This window comes from Larus michahellis, chromosome 11 (assembly GCF_964199755.1).
Source record: "Larus michahellis chromosome 11, bLarMic1.1, whole genome shotgun sequence".
Lineage (NCBI taxonomy): Eukaryota > Metazoa > Chordata > Aves > Charadriiformes > Laridae > Larus > Larus michahellis.
The window spans coordinates 12,468,269-12,492,291 of record NC_133906.1 but is presented as its reverse complement, the minus strand read 5'-3'; the positions used below and the strand labels follow the sequence as shown (position 1 = coordinate 12,492,291).

The window sequence follows — 24,023 nt, the reverse complement described above, 5'->3', positions numbered from 1 at the left end:
GAGCCGGCTGCGCTAGCAAACCACGGAGAAGAAAAGATGTCTGGAAAAATCAGGGGTGCTATAGCCGTCAATAACGGGAGAGGGAACTTCCCAAACGCTCTTCCCTGGGGGCTGGGGAGCCGGGCACCCTCTGGCACTTAGTTCCGCATTCTATAGCGGGCCATATAGATCCTTTCATTTTTCGCGGGAGAGATGTTTATTGGCAGAAATAGCCAATGATCACCTGGATCGTCATTACTGGTTTGATTTGTTACTTTGAAAAAGAACGAATAGTTATATTTAATCCAGTGAAAGTAAAAAGACTGTGATGATTACAGACTGAGAATAACAAACATTTTTCTGAGCAGTGGGAGCACTACTGTCTGAACGCTTTGTTTAGACACGAGGAACATCTTGTTTTGTTTTGTTCTGTTTCATGCCGTTGGGAAAGCCTGTGATTTCTAGAGCAGGGTGTCCGTGTGTCCCGCGGTAGTGTCCCGCAGGGGTGCTGGCCCCTGGCTGCCGGCCTCCCGCAGCCCCGTGCACTCCCCGTGCTGGGACCGGACCGAAACCCCCAACGCTGAGTGTCTCTGTGGCTGCCAGCACTTACCTGGACCGTCTGGCAAAAGACCGGTGCCAGCTGCCTGTGCCAAGGATCTGCGTATTTGCTTTTTCCACACTTTCTTCTGCCGCTCCCTTCCCGCAGTGGCACTTCCCACTGCGGTGCCAGCAGCGGCCCTGCATAGCTGCCCCGATGGGACCATGACGGCTGGCAGCAGCCTGCCTGTCCCCGTCCCCCCCCAGCAGGGACAAAACCTCACCTGATCCACGCAGGAGAGCCGCCGGCCCGTGCCACGTGGCTGACACTGGTCTGCTCCAGGGCAGAGCCCGTGGCAGGGCGTCTGCCTGCCCTGGTTCGTTATGTGCAGTCGCTAACGAGGGGCAGGGCTCTGCAGTTGTGTGTAACGGTGCGAAGATGATCCTTGCAGAATCCACGGGTCTTTGGTTGTAACCTGAACATGGCAAACGGGGAAAAAATGAGTTTGGGTGGATTTAACACCGCATTCGATACTGCCCTTTTCAAGGCAGAAGGACGATGAGGCTGGGAGGGTTCGATGGCGTTGAAGCAGCCTGGCGTTCCCAGGCGAGACCAGCCCGACGGCTTCACAAACCAGTGAAGCCGTACCCTTCCTATGCGAACGGGCTTTCTTCCCTCCTGTCCAGCCCTGCCTTTATTGAAGACAAACTGTGGGAAGATCAGTGCTGGAATGAGCTGTGGGATGCCTCATGTTTTGCGGAGACAGTGGCTGGGCTGGGAAGGGGCGGCTTTGCCGGTGTCCTGCCTTCCTCTGGCAGCCAAAAATTAATCTTTTCTGTGTCTGTTTTGAACCCATGGCCTTGGCCCCGTAACCTCTGCTCACAGCTGTGAGTTTATTGGCTTCAAAGGAACCCCACATACAGGTAAAACTTGGAGGGATGGATCAGGAATGACAAAATCTGAAGCCCTCTTTCTGGTTTTTCTTTGTTGTTCCTCGGGCAAAATTTCTGTGGACTTCATGGGGATTTTCTTTTAAAGAGAAAGAGCCCCGTGTGATCTGCTCAGGGCTTGGGCTGGTGGGTGGAGGCAGCAGCAAATCATTGCAACCTGAAAAGCAGTTAGTGTTCTGGGACGATGTCTGCTCGCGCTGGGTAAGCCCCTGACTGGATCCTCCTGTGACTGAGGAGGATCTCAGAAAACTTTCAGACGCGCATTGGACCTCTCAGGGGACCTGAGCAACACGCGCAAGTGGAGCAGGTGACGCAGCTCCAAAGTCAGTGGGAATCAGCCCCCCTCCAGAGCGGGTGGAGGTTTTGCTGGCAGTTTGTGGTGACGTTCAGGAGAGGTCCCCCGGGGTCTCGGCGGGCAGCGGTGAGCCCGGCGGTGGGCGATCGGGCTGTCTGTGGGCGCGGGTTTGGAGCTGTCGGTAACCCCGGGGCGCTCTCTGTTCCTCTTGCAGGTGAGCCCTCCCGGTGGTCCTCATCCCACTGCGACTGCTGCTGCAAGAATGGCAAAGGCGACAAGGAGGGGGAGAGCGGCACGTCGTGCAACGAGTTGTCCACGTCCAGCTGCGACAGCCAGTCGGAGGCCAGCTCCCCCCAGGAGACCGTCATCTGCGGCCCCGTCACCCGCCAGCCCAACATACAGACTCTGGACCGGCCGGCCAAGAAGGGGCCGGTGCAGCTGCTGCAGCAGTCCGAGATCCGGAGGAAGAGCGACCTGCTCCGGACTCTCACCTCCGGCTCCCGGGAGTCCAACTCCAGCAAGAAAAAAGCGGTGAAGGAGAAGCTCTCCATCGAGGAGGAGCTAGAAAAATGTATCCAGGATTTCCTCAAAATCAAAATCCCAGACAGGTTTCCAGAAAGGAAACATCCCTGGCAATCGGAACTGCTGCGGAAGTACCACCTATAGGCACAGGGTGGGGAAAGCACATGACCTTATTACCACTAGGGCAAGATTCTAAGTGATACGAAAATAATTCCCAGTAATAATTATTTGTTAGGTCACAAAAAAAACAAACCGCATCTCTATAGTACTGCCTAATTTGCCTATTTCACCTTAACATTTATAGTCATAGGGTAACGATATTTTTCCAGTCGTGGAAGCACAATGACAAATGCTTTTCTTTGTAAACTCCGAGTCTCACACAAGCTGAATGAATACCTTAAGGGCACAACCATGCCGACAGCAGGAGATGCCCGCGTGTGGCTGCCGTGGGCGCCGTGGGGGGGGACACGGCCCGCGGGCAGGCAGCGGCGGGGGGCTGTGGGTGCATGCCGTCTGCGTTCTCCGCGTCGTGCGTTTGTTTGGAGGGATGTACCCAGCTCAAAGAAACAAGCTATGCCATGACAGTTTACCTTAAGCATGTGTATGTATATATATGTGCATATATATATATATGTGTGTATATATATCTCTGTGTATATATATATGTATATATATATCAATATATATTGCTTAAAGATTTTCTGGCTCTCTCCTTATAACTGCACTTTCTCAGAAAAGAGCATTTTTTAGCAGTCTGTGGATGTTCCATTTCTTCTTCAGGTCTTTGAGGGCTGCACAGCAGAAGCCCCATCTCGCTGTCTCTCTCCTGCTCCCTCTCCCTCTCTTTCCCCCCCACCCCGCCTCCCAGACACTGCAAATGCATTTCCGTGGAGAGCAGGGAGCGGTGTGTGGGTCTTTGTTGCCCTCAGCAAAAGATCCCGTTTGGTTTTTGATGATCTTGTTCCCCCTGTGTCCTCCCCACGCCTCTTGTGTTTCTTGAGGCTCTCCACTGCCAGTGGGTTAAACGCGTGATGATCCCAGTTGGAAAGCTGTAGGAATTCTGCCGGGGCCGAGTGTGGTGGTTGTGGTGTCAAGTGGCGGTGAGGGTGAGGATGGCGGGTTCCTGCAGGCTCAAGGAGGAGATTATATATACATATATATATATACACACACACATACATACACACACACACATATATATATGTCTATATAAAAATGATATGGGAAATGATAGTGCTGGTAACACAAAGCGCTTTGATCCTGACTTCTTTAGCATCCTGCAGGTTCCAGGGCTTCTTTTCCCCTCTTTGATTGCAGAGACTGCCATGGGAGGTGGTGTCAGGCATGCGCGGATTATTTCTGTTGACGTTCACGCGGTTTCAGCGGGGCGGTGTCTCTGTGCTTGCGGGGCTCCGTTGCGCCCACACACCCGGCTCTGGCGTTTCTGTTCTGCCAGAAGAACTACAAGGTCTGCAGGAGCACGCGGGCAGGCATTCGTACCCATCGCTCTGCTGCAGATGTTACGCGGGTGTTTATTGACGAGGATGCAAATTTTACCAGCAAAAAAGGAAGCAATACCTGTCCAGAGTGATCAATAAGCACGAGCTGGCTGTGGGGAGGGGGAAACACCCTCCCAGCAATACATCTCCCAGTCTTTGGAGAACAGGGCTTGGATGCGGCCGCTTGGCATCATCTCTGCTGAGGTTTTACGCGTGAGTTAGTTAGGGTGCTATGTGGAGTGAGGACAGTGAAACAGAGGGTCTGACCTGGGAGATGCTGGGCTTGGTGAGAAAACTCAGCACTTCTTGGGATCAGGCTCTGGAACCAATTTGGGTTTGAAGACGTTCTCTCACCCTCGAGCTCAGGCGTGGTAGTTGTGCAGCCCTCCCCTTACCTGCTCAAAAGGCACGTTTTCACATGGAAAACAATGTTTTGCACAAGATCCACAGATTTGGCTGCTCTTAGTTATTTGTTGGTTAATTTAGAAAATTTTTCTTTTCCTACTCACCATTTCCTGCATCTTTCCCCCCCACTCTGGCACTAAGCAAACAAAACTGGGGAACAGACAGGGCTCTCCCTGGGAATTCCCAGCTGAGTACGCACTTTGGGATGGGTCATCCCTTTTCCTTGGCAGAAAACCGCAGCTAAAACCTTGTCCTTTCCACCACTCCAGATCATTCCCTGTCTCTTTTTAATATCAAAAATATTTGGGCTATAAAATGTGTGACAGAGCGGAGGAAGAGGCGCTGGATATGTGTGTGTGTGTGTGTGTTCGTGTGTGTGTTCCCAGACTGACGTTCAGGATTGCACGATGATTAATAACTGTAGAAAAATTAGACCAAATGAAATGCGCCCGAATGGGCTTGATTTATGTGGCCTTCATGTCTTCAGTTTTAGATGAAATGGTTATTACTTTCCAGTGCTACAGAAATAAAGGTCTTAAACTTCACTAATCACAGGCAGACCAAACCTGCCAGGAAACACAACTCCTGTGCTGTTTGGGGGGGAGCGGGAGGGGGGCAGGCGCCCGGCGTGTGGGTGCACACCCGTGTGTCGGTGTGTCCGGATGCACCTTCTGCTGCCTTCCTGCAGGGACTCGGTTCTGATCTAACTTCGTGTTGCAGTCGTTTTACAGGGTGGTTTGGTGTACAAGGGCGTTGGGGGCTGTGCTTCGGGGCTTTTTGCTGTTCAGACTGATGGGCTGGAGGTGGAGTGGCCTCTGCTGCAGCCCTCCCCAATGGGGGGATACCCAAAATGCTGGATGCTGCGCAGCATAGAATCATGGAATCATAGAGTGGTTTGGGTTGGAAGGGACCTTAAAGATCATCTAGTTCCAACCCCCCTGCCATGGGCAGGGACATCTCCCTCTAGACCAGCTTGCTCCAAGCCCCGTCCAACCAGGCCTTGGACACCTCCAGGGATGAGAAGGGGACCTCTATGCATCCATTACTGCTGCTCAGAGGTCCCCTTCTCTCCCTCCCTGCCTCACTGCTTTTCTCCGGACCGCCAATACCCCATGGCAAGAACCCCACCCCACCAAAGAGCCACACTTTGGGCACCTTGTTCAGCCACCATCAGCGGCCAAAGGGCCACCACCAGGCACAAGACCCTGGAGCTAGCTGTGCCGCTGGGGCTGGGGGTGGGCAGAGGATGGGGACACCAAGCAATGGTGTGGAGAAACCGTGGCCGGGTAGAGACAGGCACCGGGGAAATTAAAAACGCTGCTCCGCCATGGCCCTGCAGTTCCCATGTGGGCGGCAGCGCGTCAGGAAAGAGCAACCAAACCTTCTCCTGCTGGTGGTGTCCTCCGCCAACGGGCATGGACATGGGGGTTTTTCTTAGCACAGGAGGGTGATGTATTAACTCTGGAAGATCTCTTCCCAAAAATAGTGTCATGTACACGTACATAAAAAATACTGTCATGCACACATACCTAGACATATAGACATATATCCAAGTACATATACACATATATAGCTAGCTAGATACATACATGCACCTTGGGATGAAGGGCATAGACTTACACCTTTTTAGCGAGGTTGTTCTCCTCCGTCTGCGGGATGCGGCACCGCTCTCTGTTAGAAGGTGCAGGAGAAGTTCCTGCAATAGGCGGGTGCCAAAGCGGTACCTTGACCCGAGCCCTCAGCTTGGCAGACGCAGGGGATGCGGTCGGTGCTTGGCGCATCGGGCACCTTCTTCCTGCCGGGCTCCCCCCGGTGCTGCTTGGGGTGGGGGCTGCAGTCCCCACGGCTCTCCACTGGAATGAGGCGAGGGGGGAGACGGATGCAATGCGGTGGGGGAAAATGAAATTGGAATAACAGAGTTGTCTAAAAAGGTAGCTGGGTTTTGAGCTCTAAAAATATTCATCTCAATTCTGCTTTGTTTCAGTGAAAGAAGCCGTGTCTATCCCTAGGACATTTTTGGTCACTTAATCAGTAGCAAGCCAAAATGAAACTCAGCTAACAGAGTACCTTATTCTTTCTAAAGTATCTGGGGAGCAAACTGGGCTTTGAGCTACTTTCCACGCATAACAAATACCGAATATAAGTTCTATTGAAACTAATTTGAAAAATTACATTGACTTCAGTGGGGCTGAGACTCTACCAACACAGCTTTTCTCAAGAAAAATGGGCACTCTCGTCAGTGAGGAGAGAGAAGACCGTTAAGCTGTAATAAAATTCACATCCACTTACATTGCTCGCAGTGTTCATCGCTTGTGTGCGTGGTGGACAGGCCTGGCTGTCTGGTGATGGTCTTGCATAGCCAGGCTCTAATTATCGTGGGCTGTTCCGTCGTCTTGCTTAAGCTTTGTGTAGGACGCCGGGCTGGAGGAGCAAGTAGGCACCCACACCCCCGCACAAGGGCACGGCGGGATGAGTGCCCTGCGGGTGGGTGACGCTGCTGTCCCCATGGCCACATGGTGCCACGGGCACTGTCCTGGCCGCGAGCGCTGCTGGCGCCTGGGCTTGGCTCATCTGGGCTCATCTCCCATGATGGCCACGCACATCCCCGCTGCCCTGGGCGCCCCGCGCCTGCAGACGCCTTTCCCAGTCAGAAACACCAGTTTTTCCAAGGGCTTTGTTACCCGCCCAAACCCTCTAGACAGACGCCTGAGCAGGACTCACAGCATCAGGGCCGGGGCGGGCGGGGGCAAAGGGAGAACACATGGGTTTACATAGACCCATGGGAACCAAATAATTTTATTTTTTCCCTAAATCATCTGTGTACACTGTAGAGAGGTGTCACAGCACTCTGGAGAACATGTTTTGGGGTTTTAATTCTGCTTATGTGAGTCCATGTATTAATTTTATTTGCAAAGCTGTGGGCTGAAGGAGAATCATAGAATGTGTTGGGTTGGAAGGGACCTATAAAGGTCATCTAGTCCAACCCTCCTGCAGTAAGCAGGGACAAGAAAAATGAGAAAACAAGGTTGATTTTCATTGGCAATGACCACAATGTAACCACGACCTTCAGCCGTATCTCACACCCCTCTCCTGGCCCGACAAAGGCTGGAGGAAACTTTCCAACTTCTCACCCTGCCCTGAAGCCCTTTCCACCACTGCGAGTCTGCACGTGGACTTGACTTCCAGAGTACTTTATGCATACGGCCCCATGTATATCATGGTACAAAATAATTGTCCAGTCTTATGGATAGTTTATGCCCCAACGGGGTTTTGTAGATTAATAGTAAAAGAACAAAAAAAGCACTTTTAAATTATTTATATTATAAAAAGACATTCTTTATTTTTCTTGGCATCGATATCACTTAGCTAAAAAAAAAAATAAATCCGTTTATAAGTATGATATTACAGATTTTAAACTATAGCAATGATAAAGCAAACACGAAAAAGCAGAATTCAGAATTGAACAGACAAAACTTACCAAGGTGAGGCAGAAGGTCGGCAGGGCCCAGCTGGTTGAACGAGAATTGTTGGACTTCAGTGTGGGGGGGTGTGCGATCCCCGACGTCCCTGCGCGTCCCCTCGGGCCGTGCTGCCCCGGCAGCGGGCGCTGGGCTGTGGGGGGGGCGGAATGGCCCCTTCCCCTGTTGGCAGGACGCGGCCCGCGCCGGCGTTTCGGTTGATGGAGACGCAGCCGCGGTGGAGGAGCCAGTGCTGCGAGCGCAGTGCTTTCCCGGCCAACACAGGATTTAGAGGGGGGGGTGTCTGGTGATGTCGCGCTCTACTCGGGGCCTTGCTCATGGTACATTTTCGGACCTCATACAAGCACTTAATGACTTCGCTGAGGCTGAGTCAGGCTGTTGCACATTGATGTAGATTAAGTGGCACCCACTGAATTACCTCTCTACTTTCCAACGTGGTTCACTTGTACATAAGTGTAATGTCAAATTGTTTACAGGTTATTTTGTGCGTAATTGTGGAAAAAAAAAAAAAAGTTTTAACTACAAATTTAAAGGAATCGATTTTACTGGAAGGTGTTTAAAAAAAAATGAATGTGCTTAATACAGTATAGACATCATTGATTATGGTCTCACATGAATGCATGTATCTCCGTGTTGTCAGTCCCCACCAGTGAGGTTATTGGCAATATTCTGCAGTCTGTGAATAGCAAATATGCATCAACTACTGTGACTCTGACAAATATAACTCGGTAACTGTTTCTACTGTGGTATGTAAAAAAAAAAAAAAAAAGATCATGTAGCTTTTAGCCTGCTGTATTTCCCTGGTACAATTAACACTACGAAAGAAAGCGAGACATCTTGGAAAAAACCAAACAAGTCACAGCTGTGACCTGCGTGGAGTCATTCACGCAACGGCACCTGCCAGGTCGCTGTGGGCCAACTGCTAAAAAATGGCTATTTATAGAGGCTCGGAGGCGGTAAGTGAAGGTGTTGTATTGCCTTCTGCTCCGGCGTCACTGCTGGCGGAAGAGATGACCTTTTGTTTAGGATGATGATAAATGCAGGGAGCCACTCCATATTAATCGTTTCCGTGTGCGGGTTAGGTGTCATACAATACGCTGGTGAAAAGTACAGCTATCGGTGTTGTGGCATTGGGCGGCTGAAAACTGCAGCTAATTTGTGTCTTGCCATTCAAATAAATCAGTGCATATACACTGTAAGAGCACAGACAAGAATAAATAAGTTGGTATCCTTCAACTGTCAGATATATATATATATATACACACACAGAGAAATCTATAGATAGATGCACACATGCTTTCCCTGCCGCTGTGATTTAGCATCGGTTCATCTTAACCGCTTCCCTCCAGGCTGGGGATTATTCTCCCTTGAAGGTGGTGGGGTTGGGTTTTTCCTCATTTATGTCTGGGTCGGGCTGGAAATAATAGTTCAGTGGTCGCAGGGTGAGATTCTCCTGCCTCCCTGTCTTGAACAGAGATTTTTCTGATGCCATGATTTGAAAGTACTGTCACCAGCAGCAATACTTCTGGACGAGCCATCATTGCATCAGGGGTTACCTGCTAGAGTATTGCCAAGAATACTTTGAAATACTTTTATCCTCTGTCATTTTAAAGATGCCTTGGTGAGGAACGCCTTCAGTACAGCCTGTGGCCGAGTTACCAATGGAGAAAAGGCAGAGCATGGCAGGAGGAGAAGGATACAGAGGGAAAGGCAGGATATCTCTTCTGGACAGAGAGCTGTGGCCTTTCCTGGCGCTGGTCCCCACCTCGTCCATCCCAGGCAGGTCCCAGGGTCGGCAGATGGTTTCCAGCCACCAAAGCTTTAGGTTCCTCCAGTAGCTGCGGCCGAGAGAGAGCGAGAGAGAGCAGGGCTGCGGGGGCGGGAGGGGGCCGTTCGCAACCCTCCCCCCAGCAGCGCTGCTCTTGGAATGACAGACTCATCATTTGGGTTTATTGACGTATCTCCTTCCCTTCGGCACAGCTGTCGGGGGGTAATCAGGGCTCGGTGCCTCCCATCGCTCTGCCAGCCGCGCACACACCGGCACCACGCGAATCGGGAGGCATCGCTGCAGGCAGGCGGCGTCTGAAAGAGCCAGAGAACCAGGCAATCGCTCACTTGTGGGGCTGAGCATCCTGGGATGATTTTTTTTTTTTAATTATTATTTTTAATCTGTGGTACTTGGACGTTCTTCAGAGGAAACCCTTTCCAGTGGCCCCTTCCTGGGAGAAGGTGACAGACCCCGTCTTTGCAGAGCTCCCCACATATGGTGCTTCACCAGAGCAGGGATTTGGATGTTGCAGTGTCTGCACAAGCATATGGAAGGCACAGCGTTTCTGGGAGTTACATCTCCTCAGACGGCTTGGGGCGATGCTCGCCGCACGGCAGCCACAGCCTGCTGCACCGCTCGCCCCGGCGCAGCCTGCAAACGGCCGGCGCAGGAAGGACCGCCGGCCAGGGGAATAACGCCCTTCCCATCCCCAGCAGGTGACTCTGCAGGAGACACCCGCCTCCTGCATCTGGTGGCAGCCGGCCAACGCCTACAGAGCCCGTGGCGGGGGCCCTTGTGGTCCCTGAACTGCCGCCACAGCTCTGGGGTGAGCTTCTCCCACCTTAGTGACCCCTCGTCCGGAGCCAAGGGGGTGGGCAGAGAGGGCAAGGATGGAATGAGGAGCCGGTTCTGCTGCTGTTTCTAAACAACCCCACTGGTCTGTAACCCAGTTTCTGCCGGGTGGCACTGGGGGCCCGGGGCCCCCCGCGGGCTGCTCGTGTGAGCAGCAGCATCGTCCCCTCTGGGGCTGGAGGGGCCAGGGCCAGCCCGGGCACTGCAGCCCGGCGGGGACCACGAACACCAGTTCACAGGGCAGCGTGTCCTCTTCATGCGAATAGAACCGGTAGCGATGCTGCTGTCGCCAGCTTTTTATCGGAAATGTCGCAGGTTACCTCTCTGCGCTGGCTTTTTTATCCTAATGGTATATATTTAAGTTATTGTAGGTGTTCGGTGCCGGTAACGAACCAGTAACTGCAAACAGCTGGGTGTGGAGCTGCTGCACTTGTGTGTGGACGAGATCTTTGTGACTAATGGATTTTGACATTACTGACCAATTATTATTTTTTAAATGACAGTTTGGAATAAAGAAAAAAATTGAAGTTTTTCTTTCCTTTTTTTTTTTTTAAATGTGAAACGACAAATATAATTTTGTCTAACCTGAAATGAAAGAAATGTTTCACTTCAAACAAAGAAGAAATTAATAATGATTTATTACACTCATTTTTGCTCTTTTTTTTGTTTGAATTAGGTCAGTTTTGAATGGAAAAGTAAGACCTTCTGAGAACAAAAGTTGAAAGTCGTCACTTTTAGAATGGCAATATGTGCATTTTTGCACATTTTGCCATGTCGCCCTTCCACACATATTTTTTTTTTTTTCCATCCAGGCCTGTTTCCCAGACTCGCCGTGCATTCCTGAGTAATCTCATTCCCAGTAATCTCAGTTCCCAGAGATTCCCTGACTAATCTCATAATCTGTTCCCCGTCCCGGCCCCCTGCCTCAGCACCGCGGCAGTGACCCCGGGGGGGGGCTGGGTGCGAGCCCCGGCGAGCGCAGCCGCTGCTCACCAACCTCAGCGTCTGTTAATGAAACGACAACCCCGCTTCTTCCAACATCTGTTTGCCTTCGTAACACACCGTGGCTTTTTCAAAACAGCGTAATTTGCTGAAAATCTTTTAAGCGGCTCTTCTTGTTGGCACGTGCTGATTTAAGCCGTGCTGTGGGTAGGGTGTGGGGGACGCGGACACCTGGCAGAGGTGGCTCTCAGGTGGCAGCGCGTCCCCTCTGAGGCACCCGAGGATGAACATTCACGTTTGTCCCAGGAAAAAAGTCCTTTAAGACCTCCTGAGTTTTTGGGAGGTGCAGTTAGATCTCCTAGACTATTTCCGTTGCCCGGGCAGACAAATAAAGGCAAAATGAAAGAAATCAATTTAAGATTGGATTTTGCTGTGTAAAAATGATTTGCTTTCCTTTGGTGGCTCAAGAGACCGCAAGCGGAGCAGTAGCGCCGTTCCTGCTCTTGTGCTCCTTTCAACTTTATTTAATTACGATAATACCTCACTATGTCTTAGGCGATGGCGGGGGTAGTCCTTGAGAAGCCGAGCGCTCTGAACGTGCCTCAGCTCCAGCGGTGTGGTGGCCGCAGGCCTCGGGTACGAGGTGCGAGGCGACGGCGCCCAGCGCACACTGTGCTGCTCAGCCAAGTGCCAATTGGCAAGGCTCTGGCCAGCTCCCGCGTAATAAATCTGAAGAAAAGCTAAACTTTTACGGAATATATTATTGTCCTCATTCCCTTTCATGTGGAGAGAAAAAAGAAAAACAACCACCCAACTTTGTTCTTCTTTACCGACCGCTGGGGTGAAGACAAATTCCCGCAGGGGGGAGGGTGCAGAGGATGCAGTTGGGGGCGTTGGTCAGGACTCAGCCCAGGCTCCCGACACCTCCCGGTGCCCCGGCTGGGCTCGCTCTCCCCCCTCGGACCTTCCCCTCGCGAAGGAGGAGACACGTCGGCAGCACCCGAGGGCGCTGGGGTGGCGGTGCCTGGTCTGCTCCCCGCAGGGGCCCCGCTCTGCAGCTTCCCACAGGTTTTCTAGGGCAGAGAGCTGAATTTTGCTATTCCTAGCACTTCTGAGTACCGCCTTGTCTTCTTTTCATGTCAGGGCAGGTGTGAAAGAGCAGCGGATGTTCAGGTTAGACTACCTGTACGATAATTACCGAGGATTTAATTGCCTTCCCTGCGCAGCACTGTATGATGTGCATGGAAAGTAGGCGAGATTCCTTTTGCTACCAGGTGACATCAGAATATAATTTTAATCTGCCTTACAACTATATAATTAAAGGAGCTTAAATAGAGGAATATATGTATGTATATTTCTTTTTCTCGCTGGCTGGGTTACAGTCGTTCTGTCCTGCGACCAGCGCGAGCAGCACCAGCCCAGGCCTGGGCTTGCCCTGTCCCTGCAGGGGCTGTTGCTGTACCCAGGTAAGTGCTGGTGGGAAGAATGGCCCGAACTCATCCCTTCTTCAAACCCTTGTCAGAGGAGAGGACACCTCTCCACTGATGTAACCCCCGCAAAGGACAAGCTGTCCCAGCACTCAGTACAGGGAGGAGAAGGTCTGGGGTGGGAAAGGTGCCGGTGGTACCTGTGTCACCCTTCCTGCTCGCTCGTCTCAGCCGTTCCCGCAAGACGCGATGTTCAGGCAGGGTGAGGTGTGGACCCTGCGAGTCATCCATGGGCTTCAGAGAAACGGGAATAAATTATTACTGTGCCCCAAAACCAGAGCAAATGAGCAGCTCGGTGGTACCCGGTGGAGAAGGAAGATCCCTCCCACTGTCAGGCAGGGCTCGGGTGGGACGGCGGCGCTGGGGACGCAGACCTGGGCACCCTCCAGCTCGCAGCAGCCGCCTCTCCGCGCGGTGCCGAGGGCAGGGCACAGAGGAAACCTACTGCAGGGAACTGAGACAAGGAGATTGTCTCATGCGAGAGCACAAAGCAGCAGGTACGCGCTTCTTGCTCGACTTTTCGCTCCCGTTGCCGCTGCGGAGCGCCCAGGAGCTGGCGCTGCCCGTCCCCCAACTGGCAGCGACCACCCCTCGGGCTCCTCTGCCCAAGTCTGTTGGGGAGAACTCTGTAAATACAGCAGGTTAAAAACTGGCAAAGTAACAGCAGATCTGTATTTAATGCAGATGTTTCCCATGTTTTGTAGTATTGTTTTATTGATAAATAAAAATCAACCAAAGACAAAAAAGGCATTTGGCATCGTCTGTGTGACCTGGACCAAGCCACTCGCGTGCACGTGCCCATGGAGAGGGGACGGTCCCCGTCCCAGGAGGAGCTGCACGTCCCTCCGTCTCCCCCCAGCCTCACACCCTCCCTTTGGGGTGACCACAGGGGACCCCGTCCTCGGCTGTGGGTGACACCGTGGTTAGTCCTCGTGGATTCCGCATGGAACCACTGCTGTTCTGGTGAGCACTTCATCAGACAGTTTAGACTAAAATTTTGGGAGACAATCTTTTCAAAGCCATTTGTGGAACATGTACTATTAAGCAGCTGAATTACCTGGCCAGACACAAGCCCATGGGATACATAACGCATTCTGCATCGAAGCCACGAAGATGCCTTGTGATCATCCCTGTGTGTCTTCCCTGGTCCCTCTTCCACCCCCGGCACAGGGAGCTGCAGGGAAGGAGGAGGCTCTTTGTCCAGTGAGGGCTCTGGGATACTCCCTTTTTATTCCTGACAGCACACATTGTCTCTGCCGCGATCAGTCTATATCCCACTCCTAGATCAAAGATACAATACAGAAGTTGAATTTCAAGACAAACCAGACATTCTTTTTCACGTAAGAAATAATAATAAAAGAGAATTTAAAAAATCAAAAATGTAGATTAGAAATGTACATCTGAACAAAAGTATTTCCATATCTGGGGAGGCACAGGGATTGGGTTCAAGGGTGCTGATTACAAACCAAAGCCGACTCTAGATCTCAAAGCGACTTCACACTCATTTTTAGAGCAGCCATGAAAAATACTGCCTACTTCATCCACCCATTCCTTGTTTAATCACGACAATACAAGAGGGTGAAACTCCATCATCTTACCAGAATTTTGACAAAGGAAAAATATACCTGGAATTTGCAATTTGGTCCCTCCAAATTAGGGGACGCAGGACCTAAGTGTGATTTCAAACAAGTCCATTCTGAACCTGAGAGAGAACTCTGTATATGTTAAAGAACAGCCCAACTTCTGGCACCTGGTCGCTGAGAGCAATATTTGTATTGCTGGGAGGAGAATGACAAAGCGGCAGCTCAGATGTTCGTGGAGGCGAGTGCGAAACCGGAGGGGAAATTCATCTGCCGTGAGCGGGAGGCTGGACCAGATGACCTCCGGAGGCATCTCCCAGCCTGGCTTGTTGTGTTGGAGGGAGGGAGCTTGGCAGAGGAAAGGCAAATTCGTTTAGGGAGATGCGAGGTGGAGGACTACAAAATGGGGAGCAAACCAGGATCAGAAATAATAAGTGGGAGATGAGAGCAGCCCCTCAGCTGGAGGAGCCAGAGGCTGGGCTACGGGAGAGCCGTGGAGAGCGGTGTAAGAGGAGAGGAGCTTCCCCTTGGCCCGAGGGGTGTCTCAGGGCCAAGACCTTTGTGAATGACACCAAAACTATTCATCTTGCTCCCATGAATCGCTTGGCACAGATTTAACTGTGGAATCCGTGTATTATTTGCGCCATGTTGTCAAACATTGAAGCCATGGTCTTCCAAAGAGAAGGACAAAACTCATTTAGCCGGGAACCAAGAGGGCAGTTTATCTGCGAGCTGATTGATACCCGGCTTTTGTAAACTGCTCTCGAGAGGGCGACTCCAGGAGACCCTTGCAGCATTGCATCCAACACGCATTTTCTTCTCAGCTCTACACTCAGTGTAGAAACAATAATTCCCACACACATCTTCGGTGGCAAATGATGTGTTTGGAGCCACCAGTGAGCTTGAAACAGCCCCTTGTGCAGCCCAGCTGGGGGGCACCAGCCAAGCCTTCAAGAACATTGTGGCTGGAAGGCAAAGCCACGACAAACTCAAAGTAAATGGGATTACTTTTTTTTTTAAGTATTTTTTTATCTGAAGGAAAGTACTGTCAGAGGGCACCTCATATCCTCTGACCCACGCAGTTAATGAGCACTGATGCCTATATGAACTCTGAGATTTATTTCTTAAACACTACCTAGGACGGACACGGAATAGCAATGCATCCCTCTGAAACCCAGTTATTGCAGCGAACACCCTGCCAAGCACAGCGGGCGCTGGGTGAGGATGTCACCACTCTCTCTGGAGCACCACAGCTTGACGCGGGTCACATTTATCCCCACCGACCCCTCCAAGAGGTCAGGGCCCCTCCGGCTTCAGGTGTGCTGTGCTGGGCACCCGGAGCAGGGCCCCTTTGGTCCAAATCACTTGCTTAAAGCCAAGTGGGGAGTCGGTAGCGGAGGCAGAGGTGGAAGCACGGAGTACCTGAGACTTGCTGTGCTCTTTTTCACCCTGGGCCCTCTCCTGCTGCCGGTGAGGGTGCAGGCCACCATCAGCAGAAAGACCCTGGTAGCTCCATCTCAGCATTATTCAGCTCGGGGCCTGCTCCAAACACTGTTTTTTTCTTCCCCATCTGAAACATAAAAATTAAATTACAAACCCTGCCCTGCAAACCCCCCACAGTGGTGGAGCACGGGCAGCTGAACTGCTAAGCGGTTGGTGGCGTTACCGTAAAAACCTGCTCCTACGCCCATTTTAAACTAACGAGAAAAGGTCCACTGAGCTTCGCGGGACGAGGAGCCGCGCGCTCGTCGCCGGCTGTGAACGCGTCCTGCTCCGCCACGGGGCTGCTGGTGCAACCCTGAGTCACGAAGCAGGACTGTGAGGACAAAAATATCACTAATGGCTGACAAATTATCCCAAAATGCTCAGGATTTTTAAAGCACAGCAAGCCAAACAAAACTTGAAGCAATTTAACTGCATGTAAATTAGCTGCCTCCCAAAGAAAAGCTTGAGAAAAATGGTTTCATCAGAGACTCACTAAAAATCACTAAAAACATTAATTCTATAAACATCCTCTCTGCGGCACTAATTTTGCATCTTTCCAGATGTATTTTTATTATTATGCCCATTTTATGGGAGGGGAAAGTGAGGCGCAGCTATTAGGATTATTTTGCCCCAGAGATCACAGCAAACAGCAGCCAAGAGGTACTAAAACCATCTCGTCTTAGCGAATTCCCAGTCAGGTGTGCCTGTGCTGTGCCGGGCTGCCAAATCTAAGCCCCTTTATCAGATTTTATTTAGTCTTTACTGAAGCAAAACATTCCCCGATTTTGAGATTTAGTGCTGGCGGTACCGGGAAGCCACTACCTGTGATTCCTGCCCATGTCCATTTACCCATGAAATGGAGCTGGGGGAGCAGAAAGGATGCAGGAAGAAACTCTGCTCGGGATTTAACCGCTTGAACCACCTGGGAAGTGTTTACAGAGCTCTTCCAGCTTTAGACAGTGCTGGACTGTCAAAAATTATTTAGCACATTCTAGCATATGGGTTTGCCGAGCTGCGGAACATAGCGCGAGGGGCTATTGCTGCGTTCGCCCTGCCGTCCCACCCTCCTCTGTAACCCTGAATCCCGGAGGTCCGAGCACGGGGTATCGAGGGCGTTGTGCTGATGAAACAGTGACTCAGGGAGGTCCGAGCTCTCCAGGGGAGAAGAGCTGTCACGGAGAGAGGTGTGGGCAGCTTCCCCGGCGGGGAGGGGAGGGACGGGGGCGGCGGGACCCTCCGTCCCCAGCTGGGCTCTGCCACTGCCCTGGCGCCGTCGGCGGGAGCGATGGAGAGGAGAGACGGGGCCGACCCAACACCGCAACCCCTCTGCGCCGAGCCGGGGTTATGGCAGCTCGTCCGACGCTAACAACATCATTAACTTTGCTCCCCCCTCCCCTTACTCCCTCTTTATGAGTTGATATAAAGCGAAGATAAGCTCCAACAGCAGACGAGCAGTAACAGATAACGGGCTCCGAGTGTGCAATGGGCCGTACGCGCTGGTGGCGGCAGCCACGGCCTCGGCTGTTCCTCCAAAGATAAATCCCGCACTTTTGGTCAGTCCCAGGCAGTGACCCCCGCGTTCAAGCAGGCGCCCGCCGTGGCACAGCCCCGTCCAGGGCATCCGAACGGCTGCAGCCGCTCGCAGGCACCTCTCGAACATGGAATTTCTGCTTTCTCTGTGATCTCTCTGACGTTGTTATTAAGCTACTCTAATTATTTTTTAAACTCCAATAAAGACGTCTAATATGTGTAATTTTAACATAATTTATTGGGAATATTATGGAGTTTGGTGATATTACCAGTGCTGAAATAAACGGTGCTACTCATGTAGCTGTGAGCTTTTATTTTCACCATTAGCCTGAAAGAAGTGGTCTTGATCTATTTGTAATTATTCATTAGGACTGTTACATCTTATTCCCTTCCTTCCTTCGCTATAAAATACTCTCTGTCTTATTGCGAACACTGTCAACAACCACAGAATTTTACTTACGTTGTGATCTTGACGGTGAAATAGGTGTAAAAAGAGCTCGGACAACCCGTGCTGCGTGGCTGGGATAACCACGTGCCAGCTGAGAGAGAAACATGATTTTTCCTCTTGCCACCGATCTCTCCCTGGCCTTCTGCATTAATGAATTAATCCAATCTAAACCTGTGAGAGCTGAAGAGCGCGTGGCCTGAAATAGCATGGCTTTAGGCAAACCGATAACGAATGCCGAGGACGCAGGCAAGGCTGCAGCTTGGTAATACTGAGAGTGCGAGCGTGATTGCCAGCACTTAATGCCGTCCGGCTGCCGGGCTGCTGAATTACACGCTTCGACTGTGACGTACAACCTGGGACGGGTGACAGTGAAGGTCAATGCCCGCACAGGCAGTAATAGAAGGATTAAAAATATGTCTCTGTTCTAATAATCCCTCAATTAACAGCAGCATTAGCCTGGATGTGTCCGCCCATCCCTTTAACCCAGAGGACCGGCCACGAGAGCAGCTGCTGGTTCCCAGTGCCGAGAGCCGTACGCGGTCCCGCGACTCGCGCACGTTTCGGTGAGTGGGGGACCCTCTCCGTGCCAACACGTACCAAGCACAGCAGCTCGGCCAAGCTGCCCCTGCTGGCTCAGCGCCGGGATGCTACGGCTGAGGTGGAGGAGAGGAGCGGGCTGGGAGCAGCCCCCGACGCCGGGAAACCTCCAGCTCGGGAGAACGGGGACCGAAATAAACTCACTCCCAAAACCAGGGACCCGCCTGCGTCTCCAGAGTGCCGGCAGCCCTTGGGGGAGAGACGTGGTATCCCGCTGACATTGCTTTGGGCAATGAAACCTCGCACAGCGGGTCCCACAACCCCTGTGAGGTTATCCTTGAGTTGCCACTGCTGTCCGGAGCTGTAGAAGAAAATCCAAACAAAAACCAAAACAAAAAACCCCAAACCAAAAACCAACAGGAAAAACAAAACAGAATCAAAAAAATGCCCCCCAGAAAAACCCCAAACTCAACAGCCCTCTCTTCTTTCATGATAAAATTGTTGTTTAATGGAAACCTGTCCCTGACTACAGTGGCAACAAGCTGTAGCTGCCTAAAATGCCGAAGTCCGGACACCTTCAGCCACACTTTTCCCGCTGCCCCAACGTCTCCGCTTTCCCTCCAGCTGCGTGTCCTCCTTCGGATTGTTCTTCTCACCTGAATCACCCCCCACGGCACTGCTGCTGCTTTTGTCACTACATTACAATTTGCTCTTTAAGCTGTCCACAAATCTAATATATTGATCTAGTTAGCTACAGAAATCATTCCAGTCTGCACCAGCCTCTTCGGACATTTTTGCAGCTCTTAGCCGACACAAAGGAAGATCTTCCCTCATGACTTCATATATTTTTAATCACTCACATCTTCATGTCATGTCTAATACCTTCATTTACATCTGGGGCAAGCTGCACTGAACATAAAATATTCTTCAACTCTTTACCTCTGCTGCTGCTTGTTATGCCCTGCGTTGCATTGTGGTATTAATACTTATCTCCGACTCACAAGCATGTTTATTTTTCCAGCACTGTGGATAAGAAATAAATCCAGCTAATAATGCAGTGCTGAAGGCTGGCAGTTTAATTGCAGCTGTACAATATGCGTCCCTAGCAAGTAAAATACAAGCAAGAACATTTTCCTCTCCGCTTCCCCCGAGTACCATGGAGTTGTTGCTGCGGTTGCGTACCCCAGACTACAGAGGCCTGATGCGGAGAGAAGTGACAGATTTTCATCTGCTTAAGACTTTTAGTGATGCATTCAGCTGCATCCGTAGCATCCTCACCTTTCCTCCTGCGCTCCTTGGACTAAGCGGCCAGCCAAACACCCCGGAGAAGCAGCGCGTTGCTTGTACCTCCCGGCACCTTTCCCGAGAGCCCCGCGGGGTCCCTTCTCTGGCACTGAGGTGGGCGGGCAGAAGCCGGACCAGCCCTGGCTACCACCCCAGCGGCAACCGCAAACTGCACTTTAGGGTTCTGACTTCAACATACACAAGCTTCAGCATAACAAAAAAACCAACCAAACAACTTTTTTTTTTTTTTTCCATCAGGATAGAGCCATCAGCCTTGAAGCCTCGCCTCTCACGATGGAATCTCCCCTTCCAGTGGCTCCCGTGTGTGTACAGTTAATCGAGCACTAAGTGTTCTGTCGGGACCTGGATGCTGAACCCAGCTTCAACAAATGAAACAGAATTTGCTGCTTTGGGCGGTCTCTTTGTCAACTATTACAGCATTTTGTAACATCCCCCGTGGTGAAACACCAAGCTGTTGTGGCTCATGGGGCAGCAAGTGACCTGTTTGCTCTGCACCCAGAGCCACGGCCAGTCTCCCGCTCTTCCAGCCAGAGCTGGAAACAAGGGCATTGGAGGGGGAAAGCGGTCAAACCCCTTTGTAATTTCTTCCAACCACTAATCTATGCCCTGAAACAGGAAAATGGATATTCCCTTTAGATCTACCTGATAGGAATATAAATGTTATTCTGCTTTTTATAAATGCCCTAGTACTGCATTTGAGTTCTTTCTAAAAGGACAAAACAGGTGAGCTCTGTTTTCCAGCCATCATTTCTCCGGGCAGACCAAATTTTCATCCTGTGGTTGTATTTTAGCACTGTTACAACTAATCATCTCCTCCAGGTTAAACCTGCAAAGGCATCCCAAATCATGTATTTAAATGATAGCAAAAAAATTCCCCTAACTCCTTAAAGTTAATGATCTTCATTTTAATTTTCCACATATTTCTCTCCTTGTAATAGCCATGTGCTAAATCTTCATGAGATTTTTATAGTTTCACTGAAGGAATATTTGCATAATTATTAGTGCATAATCTACTTTAATGGTCCCACTGATTTTACTATTATAGCTAAATGTATGTGGTGTCAAATTTAAGCATATAAAGTTCTGGACAGTTCTTGGGCAAATACTGTGTCTGCTGGAAAGAAAGCGTGCCCGTACCTGTGCTCACGTCAAAGGGCAGAATATAGAATCATGGAATCATAGAACGGTTCAGGTTGGAAGGGACGTTAAAGATCATCTAGATCCAAGCCCCCTGCCCTGGGCAGGGACACCTCCCACGACACCAGGTTGCTCCAAGCCCCGTCCAACCTGGCCTTGAACACCTCCAGGGATGGGGCAGCCACAGCTTCTCTGGGCAACCTGGGCCAAGGGCTCACCACCCTCACAGCAAACAATTTCTTCTTGAGATCTCACCTAAATCTCCCCTCTTGCAGTTTGAAGCCATCACCCCTTGTCCTATCACTACATGCCCTTGTAAAAAGTCCCTCCGCAGCTTTCCTGTAGCCACCGTGCCCAGGCAGGAACCCTCGTGCTTGGTTTGTTGGTGCTGAGAAGGTGGACCCAGCACAACAGGGTGCAGGGCTGGGGGGCTCAGCGCTCACCCTGCTCTGACAGAGAAGCAAAAGGGAAACCATTGATTGTTGTTGGCCTTTATCGTGCTATATTGGGGAAAAAAAACACACAGAGACCCGCATCCCCTGGTGCCACCACAAAACGCAGGACCTCCCCGGGCGGCTGCTGCCCCAGAGAGAGGATCTGGGGCCCCAGTGTAGCACCAGGACCCCCCAACCCCACCTGCGCCATGGGACCCACAGCCCATGCGCCCTCAGCCCTTCCCTACCCGGAGAGATCATGGCAGCGGAGCTGTTGCTGCGATGGGCAGCGAGGGCGATGGCGAGGAAGAGCCCTGGACAAATATTGGAGATATTAGGAGAAAGGCAAATCTGGAGAAAGCCGTCTGCCTTGCTACAGCGGGAGGCACCTCAGTGGGAATTACACTCCGCTGGACACAAACCCCTCAAGTCCCTGCATCAGGTGTTGCTTAACGTTTGGCTTTGGGGATTTAGGGGCTGAAGCCAACAGAAAATTGTAGGCTCAGTGCTTGGGGTAGGTTTTGTGCCAGCTGAATCGGGTCTGGCCTCCTGCTTTCCCGTTTTGGAATCTTCCCCCATGGGATTGACGTGAAAACATATAAAAAGGATGTCCTAAAATAAGAGTGGTGAGCTGTGTGGATGCTGTGATGACAGCAGCTATATAGGGAGGCAGCACAGAATTTCTGAGGGAAAGCATCAAGCTTCTGCTATTTTCCAACCATAGAGAGAATTCATACTCTCTCTATAAAACGTCATTTCTAGAATTTTTTTTAGGCTGTTCTAATAGATACTGATAAATGTTCTTCTCCTTAGGGCTTGTCAAGAATAGAGGTGATTGATACTATCTTCAGAAGTAGACAAAAATGTTCAGTACAGTATCTGCCGGTATGACAGATCGCAAAAACAATGGTATAAAGCTAATCTGTATGAAACTTTTTAAAAAAATATTTAAAATTCCTACAACAGCAATTTAGGTTTAAGTCATACCTCCTCACGAAGGCCATAGTAAAGACCTTTTGACTTGTAAAATCTGGGAAATAAATAAGAAAAGCAAAGCATCTCAAAAAAACGTAGGACACAGCTTGGTGTGACTGCAATTTGGGGGCAAAATGCTTTTTCTGCATTGCTTTTGAAAATGTACTTATTAAATTAATATTATTTCCTAAGAATACTAACAAGTTGTAACTGAGAGATTCCCCAGGCCTGAGCCTGGAGGCCGGGAATGCCTCTTCTCTCCCAGATCCGAGCTCAAGCCTGAAACTAAGCTCTTAATGCCTTATTAACAGCAGAGAGTTCTGAGTGTAAAATGATCTGTTCTTTAAATGATATATTAAATTAACTTTCCTTATGTGTTTTCAGATGGAAGTTAAATATTTCCACATAGCTCTAGAGCGCAAAAGATAATCAAGGGGGATTAGACGAATGTTTTTTTTCTCCATTAAATGAGAACTCCTGAGCCGAGAGGAGCCGGCGCCGCGCAGCCCAGCCCGGAGCCCCGCGCTGCGCCCCTTCTCACCGCGCTGCGCTTTCACGTAAAGCTTCCCCTGAAATCCAGGAGCATTACTTACCTGATGGGCACTTTTGCTTGCTAGAAGCCACACCAATAACGAGCATCCTTCTGTTTGTTATGTTACGTGCACCACTCTGGGGATTTCAGCTTTTGGAGACACTATACAATTTTCCAAATTTGTTCTTGAGTAACAGCTGACAAATAACATTAATTGTTATCGTTTTAGCTCTATGCAGGCAACAACAGTAGAAGTTTGTGATTTATTTTTTTTTTTTAAACAGAACCTGTCAGAAGAACATGATTAAATGTTGCTGTCACATCCCCAAATTGTGCATACTGAAACCCTCAAGTTTTTTCAACAGTTTTGATGGTACCTTATTTCCATAATAGTGGATAAACAACCACGTAGTACAAGGCTATAATTTCATTGATTGTTCCTGGCAACTTCGTACACCGTGACAGCTCCTGCAGCTCGAGTGGTTTGTCACTTGGAGCTCAAGATGCAACTCCGTCTGACACGGGCTCATATTTTACATACAGTCCACTTACATGACACATCTCCAAAATAAACATATAAAGATCATATAGGAATCTGATGCTCTGTTTTCCCTCATCTGCAGCGGGTCAATAAAGTGCCTCATCAAATATTTTTGGAACAGTGCTCAGTGCTCCCAAGGGGAGCAGGAGACTCCAGCATTGCCTCCGCTCCCTTCCCACCTTGGCAACCAGCCGGGACTGGGGCATCTTCCTCGGGACCTCAAGGAATGTTTGAGGTGTGGGAGAGCAGAATAGCCCCTCCGACAGGGAGCCTGGCCTGCAGCTGGGGAACCTTGGCTGCCGTGCCCATCCCGAGCTGCCTCCACGGGCTCTGGCTCCCTGTCGGGCCAACCGAAGGAGAACGGGACAGAGTGGGCTTTGCAATTTGGGACTCTTCGTGGAAACCACCACTACCATATGGGGAGGGAAAACTTAGCCTTTTTGTCTCTTAGATAGACAAATGATCAGTGTCCTCCTTTGTAAATGATGCAGCTGTAAGAAATTAGTAAATAACTTCTGGATAAATAAATTTATTGGTGCAATTTGGCATTACATGGCTAGACTGGTGTGTTTATAAAATATTTATAGAGTTTTCCTTTGCAGTGATGGAACGAGAACCGGCTAAACAATGCGTGGGTCTTCATTAGTGCTATTTCACACGCAGGTTTGTTTTCTGTCGCATCTTGTCCCTTCATTAAGTTGGCCCTCGTGATAAATCGGCCCAGATCATTAATTAATAATTACCTCTTCTGCATAAAATCAGATTCCTCGAGTTAGCACTACTGGTTATGAATTTAAGATTAT

At 50.4% G+C, this 24,023-nt stretch overlaps 1 protein-coding gene across 2 annotated transcripts in view; it reads left to right on the top strand.

The window, feature by feature from the left end:
- Positions 1-2,564, top strand: part of KCTD16 (potassium channel tetramerization domain containing 16) — a 76,497-nt gene extending 73,933 nt beyond the window's left edge. For both annotated transcript variants that reach the window (XM_074603715.1, XM_074603714.1), the window contains exon 3: positions 1,977-2,564. In XM_074603715.1, the coding sequence (XP_074459816.1) occupies positions 1,977-2,428 (452 nt within the window). In that variant the 3' untranslated portion in view covers positions 2,429-2,564. The remainder of the gene's footprint in view (positions 1-1,976) is intronic.
- Positions 2,565-24,023: the final 21,459 nt, after the last annotated feature.